The sequence below is a fragment of the Tupaia chinensis genome, unplaced genomic scaffold, assembly GCF_000334495.1.
Source record: "Tupaia chinensis unplaced genomic scaffold, TupChi_1.0 Scaffold000161_1, whole genome shotgun sequence".
NCBI lineage: Eukaryota > Metazoa > Chordata > Mammalia > Scandentia > Tupaiidae > Tupaia > Tupaia belangeri.
This window is the reverse complement of record NW_006159632.1, coordinates 3,275,205-3,284,842: the sequence shown is the minus strand read 5'-3', so window position 1 is coordinate 3,284,842 and position 9,638 is coordinate 3,275,205. Positions and strand designations below refer to the sequence as shown.

At 54.8% G+C, this 9,638-nt stretch overlaps 1 protein-coding gene across 1 annotated transcript in view; it reads right to left on the bottom strand.

Moving 5' to 3' along the window:
- The window catches only part of PCNX2 (pecanex 2), a 215,259-nt gene that overhangs the window by 173,082 nt on the left and 32,539 nt on the right, over positions 1-9,638 (bottom strand). Inside the window, exons 9-12 of the mRNA XM_006146000.3 lie at positions 3,917-4,052; positions 1,729-1,874; positions 330-447; positions 104-178 (exon numbers count right to left, since the gene is read on the bottom strand). Of these exons, the coding sequence (XP_006146062.1) occupies positions 104-178; positions 330-447; positions 1,729-1,874; positions 3,917-4,052 (475 nt within the window). The remainder of the gene's footprint in view (positions 1-103; positions 179-329; positions 448-1,728; positions 1,875-3,916; positions 4,053-9,638) is intronic.

Below are 9,638 nucleotides of genomic sequence, written 5' to 3'. Positions count from 1 at the left end.
CCCGCCCCGCGTGGCCCCTTAAGCCAGCGTCAGCATCTGGTTCCGGCGTCAGGGTCCGTGCTGGGAGTGTGGGCTCTGGCAGCCCCTGCACTTCCTGCCTGACTCTGAACTGGACAGCCCGGCCACTGTCCGGCTGGCAGAGGGGCCCAGGGCTCACGTCCTCGGATGAAGGACGAAGCTCCCGTAAACGAACAGCGACAGTTCGTCTGGACTCAGCACTACCCTGGGCTTCCTGCCTTTTACTGTACGTTTACGTGTTTTCCTTCTTTTTGGGTTCTAGACTAAACTCCAAGAACCATGCTAAGAATAGCAGCTGATGCTGAAAGCGCCCTCCCGTGGCTGCACTGCGTCATCTGGCTCCCCGTGGCAGAGGCCGCAGCAGCGAGGACACCGTCCTGAGCCCACAGCACGCGGCGGCGGGTCTGTACGTGGTCCCTGAGGGCGACTCTGGAGTGCAGGGCCCCCACGTGAGCCCAGGGGTGGGGGATCTCGCACCACCTCTAGGTCACCCCAAAACCCACTGGGACCTGCAAGATAGGTGATGAAACTATAAAATGATAAACTTTTTAAAACTGCAATAATCTTCATCATCCTCCTTAAGGTATCAAGTGGATATTTAATTTTTTGTCACCAAGTAGATTCTAAAATAACAAACAGAAATCTACAGAAATATATTTTAATACGAAGGGTTAACACCAGCTTGTTCAGCTCCCAATAATTTCTTTTTATCAAGAAAAAAACCTTAATATTCCCCAAAAGATACCTCATGTAATAGAACGTATTGCGTTGGGTGATGAGTACGTATCAAATGCTTCTCTTAAGTGTGTGCCCCTTGAGTGACACAGTGTCGTGAGGGAAGCCATTACAACCCCATTCCCCAACTGCTGTGGTTCCACGGGGCCCTGGGTTTCTGCATGTGATCGCCCCGCTTAAGACGCTACTGTAACAGGAGTCGCCCCATCCCATCACACTGTAATCAAGCTCCACTCCCTTCCTCTCTCCCTTAGCCCCACCCCATCACACTGTAATCAAGCTCCACCCCCTTCCTCTCTCCCTTAGCCACATCCCAGCACACAGTAATCAAGCTCCACCCCCTTCCTCTCTCCCTTAGCCCCATCCCATCACACTGTAATCAAGCTCTACCCCCTTCCTCTCTCCCTTAGCCCCATCCCATCACACTGCAATCAAGCTCCACCCCCTTCCTCTCTCCCTTAGCCACCTGGAACCACTCCCGCCGGGCAGCGTCTTGTCTTAAGGAACAAAGACAGGGTGACAGAGAGAGGAAAGGGTTAGGAGAAGACTTCTACTTGGCAGACAGGCACAGGGAGTTAGAGTCCAAGCTGCCCAGGGAAGAGACAGGAGTGGCCACCTGCTTCATCTTCCCCTCAGCCCACAGCACACCCAGTCCAGCTGGGCCTAATGCCAGAGGAGCCTCACGCCTTCCTACAGAAACGGGGCAAGGTGTGAGGAGACCACAGCGTACTGCTGCCCCACGCTAAGCTCCAACTCGCCACGACACCGACTCGCGTCTCTCCGTGTGATTGCCAACGTGCACCTCCTTTGGCTGCTGGAACTAAGGTGTCGCCTCTGGGTTTGCAGCACAGGATAGGAGGTGGACGGCCTGAAAACACCCCAGGGGGTTCAGCAAGCAGCAGCGTCCTTCTGAAGCATGCACGTGCGCCCTGCCCTAGCCGTGCCTCTGGGTCACGCGTGCGCGGACTCACTCACCGGTCGAGTAGCGCCAACAAGGTGAGTCGGTCATACCAGACTTTGACCCACTTGCCGGGGAAGATGATGAATTTGTAAAACTGCTCTCGGTTAAACTTCCCTTGTGCTGAAGAGCAGGACGAGCCTTCCAGGTCCTGGCTCACGTGCTTTCAGAGACCAAAAGAAACGTCGGAGTGAGCGTGGGCAGTGCTGCACCGCGGGCCTGGCACACTTTGCAGCTTGAAATCGAATGGCAGGTGTTCACATCCTGACGCACACTAACACATTGCACTTCCGGTGGGCGCCCTGAGGGGAGGTAAGGTCCCCGTGCCACACAGCTCGGTGTCATCATCACACGTGTTAACTCCTGCTGCGTGCCACATCACGGCACAGTGTGCAGGCAGGCCGAGGAGCAAAGACGTCTAAACCAGTGAAACTGAAACGTGGCAAGTTTAGTCCCAGATTTGTAAAGTTTTAACTCCAAATTCATTTCTGATTAGCATTAGTCTTGTGAAAATGAAGGCAATTTGGGGGAAAAATCAGTCTTCATTGATTTGTTTTTCAAGGACTTAGTGAGGGACTCTCGAGAGTCCGGCAGGCCCCCAGCGGCAGCCTGGGTGAGCTAGCTAAGGGGCAGGGGCAGGTGCTGCTTCGCGTGGTGGGAGATCTAGGGCTGCTGTCAGCGTTCTCCGGGAGCCCCATACACCAACTGCAAGTCGCCGCGCCCTGCAAACCATCGAGCCAGCTCTCCAGCTGACTCCTCCTCACTACCTGGAGAAATCTATTTTTTGACCAAATCCTCCCGGCCCCTTGCTGCTCACCACCCCAGGCTCTGCCGACCCTCATACTAGTCCCTACTTCTGTGAAATCAGCTGTGTGGGCTCCATACGTGTGCATGAGATCACGCGGTATGTGCGTGAGATTACGCGTGTCTGTCCGTGCCTGGCTCCTTCACTTCGGTCCACCCGTGTTGTTGAAACGACCAAATCTCCTTCCTCTCAGAGTCGAGCGGGCCCTGCTGTCCACACTCCACTTCTGCTTGTCTGCTCCTTGATGGACACCCAAGCTGATTTAACTGACACTCCCAGTAGAGGCCTTCCTGCACGCGCCACACACGAGCAGGACTAGGCCACAGAGCCACGGTCGGGCAGGAGACACTCGGTGTGTTTTGCACAGGCGAGCAATGGTGTATAAATTTTGACTCACCATGTTAGCGAGCATCCTTTGGAAAAGTTTGGTTAAGCAATCAAAACCAACACCAGACTGTATTTTTTCTTTTCCAAAGGTGAAGTTCTCTGGAAGGGGTCAACACACTGCCAGAAAGGAAGTAAATACAGAGACGAGGAAAGGTCGCACTGACTGCCATCGTGCCGCCCACCAGCCTCTCCTCAGTCTGCGCCAGCAGCAAAGTGTCCCTTCTGCTAAGGAGGCTTTGGCTTTGATCCCTGGCTCTGTCTCCAGGGGCTCATTAAAGGTTGTCTGGATAAAAGAACTTAATATGCTATCTCTGAGTGAAATAATAGAAAGCTTCACATTTTAGACCCCTTCATGATAATGTCACTTGCCCCAAGAATAGGTTTCTCTTCAAGTCAAACACTTAATCTTTGAGTGCTTATATACAAGGCAATAATACATTTTTCTTTTTTAGAGAGATTTTTGCTATAGGGCACATGCAGTCACTAGAGAAACAGAGAGAGACAGAATGTGAGAAATCACCCCCCAGGGAGAATGGCCACACCATAACCCCTTCTCCTCGTGGGATCTTGGGAACATGCATGCATGTACTCTGCATGAGTTTTAAGCTGCCAGATCTGGGACTTGAACCACGGTGGACTACGTGGGAGTTCAGCTAGTAACCAACACACCATCTGCTGGTCCCAATAATAATTTTTTTTAAGTATTTATTTTTCCAAACCAGGTCGGGGAAGCCACCTAGCCCAGTGACTGCAGCAGGATCTGAGCACCCTAGCAACCAAAGGCCAGTGGGGCAGAATTCGTGCTGTTTGGAAAACAAGGCAGTGCAGCCACACCCTGCTGCGGGCGCCTCCTCTCTGCTAGCACCAAAGGCTGCCAGCTGTAAGCGGTTCCTGGCGCGCACTCTGAGACCACTGCGCAGGGGTGTGTCAGCGCGAGCTGTCAGGTAATCCCGCCGAGAGACAGTTGTGGGCCCGTTTCTAGAACCCCATGAGCAGCCGCAGGGTGTACTTACCCGGGGGGTTTCGGACTGGGTCCTCCGGGCCACCATGAGCACCAGCTGCTGCTGGAGGGCACTGACGGCAGCGTCGCCGGAAGACGGCTCTTGGCTCTCGGAAGTCGTGGTGCTGGAGGAGCTGATCCTCACCTCTCTGAGGATGGGCAAAACAGAAGCTCTGTCACCCAGAAACCCACAAGTCACCCGTGCACCGCACACCGGGAGGCTGGGGACGCTGGTACAGGCAGTGGGTGGCCTTTACACCCTCACCCACACTCTTCCCAGCACAGACGCGTGCACCGGGCGCTCCAGCAGGCCGCCGTCCCGCACACACTGAACTCACTCGGGCTGCCTGGGCCCACAGTGTGTCCTCCTCCGCGGGAGGTGGAGGCCTGGGGAACATTCTGGAGGTGACAGCCTTAATTTTCTGTATATTCAGTGGGAGGGGAGGTGGAAGAACACGTTCAAATCTCACATTTAATAAAAACAGACGTGGGATTGGTAATAAATAGCGGGCTTGGGCTTGGCAATTCCCAGACACCAATGAGGATAAAGCGGTCGGTGACAGCTCTGCTACCTTCTCCCACCCCAGCACTAACACCCCCTCTGCTACCTTCTCCCACCCCAGCACTAACACCCCCTCTGCACCCCTCCCCTCCACCTGCAGCTGGGAACTTACACATTAGCTCAGTAATTGAAACAGAGGGATGCTAAGTTGGTTGGGATCTCTATTACATAACTGCATTATGTGTGACAGCACACAGATCGACAAGACTGACATTAACAGAGCCCGTTGAGCAATCTCCATCCTGGCATTTCTCCTTCAGCTCAGAAAGCAAAAGCTAGCACATACTCCTCCCACTGAGTGTCCGGCAAGATGCCCAGAACGCTGGCTGCCTGCCCTGTCTTGTTGACAAACTCTGGCTAGCAGTCTTATTTCAGCAATCAGCCAAGGCCATATTCACAGGTCAAATCCTAGCCCCAGGGATGGATCCTGGATATTCTAAGCTAATCGTGAAACCCCATCACCTGGCCAGTGTCTGGCTTTGGAATGCAAACACAGCACAATTCCAAAAGGTCATCATGGAGCCTAAAGGAGTCAGGTGGGGACAGAGAGTCCATGGGCAAGTTCTTCTAGTTCTTAAAACATAACAAAAGTAAGGGACTGTCTTTCGCCAGACCTTCAAATGCTGTGTGTGTGAGAAACACACGGTCCCACAGCAGCCACACTGACACCGTAAGGGATCAGCCAAGAGCCACGGGATTGAGAGGATCTAGTTTCTGAAGGCAGCGCTGACTGTCCAAATTAACCAACCATAGAGTTATGGCTGTCCATAACTCTGGGCTTCTCGTTTCCAGAAATAATGTGTCTGTCTCCCTATTGTTTAACCATTTTGAATGGAGTGTGTGTTGCTTGAGCCCACACTGCACCGACGAACATGGAGTCCTTGGCAGTGCGAATGCTCCGGCAATGTCATCACCTCCAGTCTCTCATCTACACATTTCAGGGTAAAGTGACAAGTTTCTGGATCTTTCTTTCTCCTAACTCCTTACAACTATATTTATAAACATACTATCCCATATGAACTGGGTTTAAAACGCTTCCGCTATCCCACACACGGCTACACGTGAACTTCTTTACACTCTTAAGACATAGTTTATGACAGATGGCACAGTCACCAAAGTTCCCTTATAAAGACCCTTCAGGAAGCACCCTGTGCCAAAGGCAGGTAGGAGGGGGCCCCCTGGGCTGAGCACGTGGGCCTTGAGGATGCAACAACCTGGTCCCCCCATAGGCCCCCAGGCAGTGCTTATCCATCCTGTCTATACCCGGGGTCGTGTCTGCCACCAGCAAGAACCACGTCAGCTAGATTATAGACTCATTCATCAGACCTTTCCTGCTTTGTACAGAAACCACCGCACGGTGACCCGACCTAAGATGCAGGGCATGCCAGGACTTCACTAAAACCAGACTGCAGGTGAGGCGGGGAAGGACCCTGCAGCTGCAGGAGCCGGCTGAGGACGAAGCTCCAGTGCAAACCCCTGGAGGGGCAGAGCACCCTCTGCTGCGGAGCGGAACAAGCCGGGTGGCTACTCTGAGGGAAGCAAGCAGCGCTTTCAGAGAGCCTCCTGGGAGTGCCTCTGGCTAGGAACTTGAAGGGAGTGTCCACACACGTCTGATGACGTCTCCATGTTACTGAGCATGCTTCTGATTGCAACATGGTAATAAGGACAAACAGCGGTATGTTACGGAGGCCACTCTTCAAAATCCTTTGTGTGCGTTCTAGAATTAAAGAGAACGGAGTTCTGCTACTGCTCCACTCCATAGTCTCTGTAACTACAAGCATGTTGTTCTCTGGCCTCACATCCTCACCTCTCATACGGGGAAGACGCTCCCTCACAGAGACCACCACAAGAATTGTCAGGCTACATGTGCGAAGCGCTGGAAGGTGCCCCCATCGAGCAGGCCCTGGTGACCGCCCTGACTTCCAACTCGCACTCACACACTGTCACGCACACTCTCACACTCACACACACTCTCACACACTCACACACTGAGGTGTGCTCATGCAGAACGTCAAGTACTTCAATCGAACCAGCAGCTTCTTTTCCTCCTTTTCTTCTAGCAACGTTTCCCCATACAACCAGTTCACAGACACCCGTGTCCGCGTTGCATCCTGGGCTTCCATCGCAGCGGAGGCTTATTCCAGATCCGTGAACGGGTGGCGCAGCACTCAACGTCTTGAGTCTCGGAGAAGCTTGGGACCACTGACATGTCCACGGGGCACCATCAGAGTCGGACCCCGAGGACTGTCTGACCAAGTTCGAGCCAAGCCACTGTCCTGAACATGAATTAAATAGAGTAGCACTGACGGCTTTCAGACAGCTCCCGGGGACAGCTCCCAGGGGACAGCTCCCAGGAGGCCAGCTCTCAGGGAGACAGCTCCCAGGGACAGCTCCCAGGGACAGCTCCCAGGGGACAGCTCCCAGGAGGCCAGCTCTGAGGGCCAGCTTCTGTGCTGTAACTCAGCTAAGTGGAGCGACTGGGTTGGGGCTCACATGGCAGCCTGGAGCTCTGTGTCCGCACAGGACACAAATCACCTCGACGTCCTAGCACAGAGCCTCTGTCGTCAACCTTAAGGACCGGGCACTCGGCCGGTATATGCTGTGGAGAACACATCTGCTCCCAGTGACATTCCACACGTGTGACAACAGACACATCTTACCACACTTCGGGCAGCGGCGACCCCTCTGCCCGGAGTGCGTAAGGCCAACGCTCTCTGAGAACATCGGGGACAAGCAGGCGTGGGCTGGGGCTGACGTCAGAGGACTGAGGCCTCGCTACTGGGCTGTCCGTCTGCAGAGACGGTGATGGGGCGTTACGTATGGGGAGCTGCTTCTATGCAACCTGGGCGTTCTCACCTCAGAGCAGCTCGATGGTTAACTCAGCCACCTCCTACCAGAAACAGAGAGTCCGCCAGGGCCCTCTGCTCCTACTTCTGCTGGACCTCCATCCACCCTCCAGAGCCCTGGGGGGCCGCGGAAGCCGGTCTCAGGGAACCCCCCCCAGCCCACTGGAGGCTCATGCCACGTGATCAGGCTGCACTCATCGGACACGTGAGACGTACTGGCGTTTACGCAGAAGCGTGCTGGCCTTGCAGGACTTGGACGAGAGAGGCCATGAGGGCTCGATGACGCTGGCCACCTCTGACCGCAGGAGGAGGTGCTGAGTGGTGTCCAAAGGGAAACCGGAGAGAGACTGGGACAGGGGACGGAGCCCACAGCCGGCGTCCCCACCCAAACCTCTGTATCTGGGCAATGTCTTCAGCTCTGTGTGTACTACCATTTTTATTTAATTAGAAGACAGGTCGGCTCAGAACTTCTCCGTGATGAGACCCCAAATTCCCACCAGGACTAAGCCTGTAGGAGGTAGGCTTCTTCCCCAGGGCATTGGAAGGGGCTGCCATTCTCGCACTTGGAAAGGCGGGCAGAGAAGGGTCTGCTGTTCAGAGACCCCTAAGTCACATGCCCCACAGGAAAGGCCCCAGCAGTGCCCCTGACCTGGCCTCACCAAGGCCACTTCCCTGTGACCAATGCATCACACAGAGCAAGCCCGGGCAGCTCTGGGCACAGCTGCTTCGACACAGAAGCCCTAACTGTGAGGGAGTGAGAGGGCAAGCGAGGGAGGAGACGTGTATGAAGGGAGAGACGAGGGCAGGGAGACATGCACGGTGGCTCTCGGGAGCCCGGGCTGGGATCTGGGCTTCCTGGGACCCTGCAGCCCTCGCTCATGGTCACAAGCCCACTGTGCCTTCCAGTCTGAAAGCCTCATTCTAACTGGCACTGCTGGCAAACGTGGTCAGGGACGTCTATCCTGTGAAAAGGACAGACGCAAAAACGAAACCCTCGTAACTTTACTTTGGTATAGAGTAGGAGGCTTCTATCGAAATTCAGCACTTTGACGTTCAGGACTACGGGACACGATGCCACTGCGAAGTTCGTTCTCACAACATGAGGTAGCGAGTGTAAGCGGGCTGCCAACTCAGGTGATGAGAACCCCTCCAGCACCCTCACAGATGTCCCAGCGGTCAGAGCCCAGTCCAGACAGCGGACCTCCCCCTGCCCCTGGACTGCCACTGCTGGGGGAGTTTGCATGCTTTCTGGCTAGAGAAAGAGAAGTCTGCTTCACATCTCTTTTGACAGTAGGGAGTGCCTGAGGGACAGGAGGGACAGGGTGGGGACAGGGTAGGGGCAGGCCAGGATGGAGAGTATGCCTTTATCCCACTGCAGAGACTTTGGGCACAGCTGGCTGCTTCAGGGCGGAGCCCAGGCGGACTGTGGCAGGAAGCCCATCTCCAGTCGCAGTCAGACCCCCGGGAACAGCAGACACTAGCGCTCCTCGCTGGCCAGAAGGGGCAGAGGTAGGTGAGCGTAGCTGGGAGCCAGCCACCTGACGGCATCCCCTGGAGACCAGGCACAAGCACAGGGGCAGCTTGGCTCTGTGCATGCTGGAGGACCTGCCCAGTTATCCCAGTGGGGAAGGAGACTGCCCCGGGGAAGGAGTGAGGGCCACAGAGCGGGATCGGGCTCCTGAAACTCCTCTTACCCTGCCAAGCCTAGGGCTCTCCACTACGCCAGCACCTTCTACCAGTCCGCGGACATCCGCACCATCGTTTTCTTTTCTTTTCTTTTCTTTTTAATAATTATCAGAGAGATTTTATTCATCATCAACACTATCTTTCAATTTGCTATAGGGCACATATGCTCACCAGAGAGGGACAGAGAGAAAGAATGAGAAAGTGAGAGAGCAAGCCACCGGGTCCAGGACTTGAACCACGGTTGGCCATGTGAAAGACTGGCTTCTCGACCATCACACCAATCACGGGACACGCAGGCCAAGTTCCCAGCACCTGGACTGGCATCATTAAGAAGCCAGGAAGCTGCCTAGATGATCTACCCTCGAAACGGCGCACCACGACGCGAGAGAGAGCTGACCGTGTGCCCAGCCACTCCCCGGCACGGACTCAACCGAGCCTTCGCCAGCCGACTGACCCGCTTTCCCAGGACGCCCCACACGCGTGCTCAGGGCTCCTGTCTATACTCCCGTGTTATTCATGTTTGCAACTGGCAACAATAAAAGTGTTCCATCTCTTCCTGATTACTCTTCAATGCCAGGTTCTCTTTTCTGTCACAAACCCAAAGCCTTGACACCTGGAGGCGATTAGCACCCCCCCCCCCC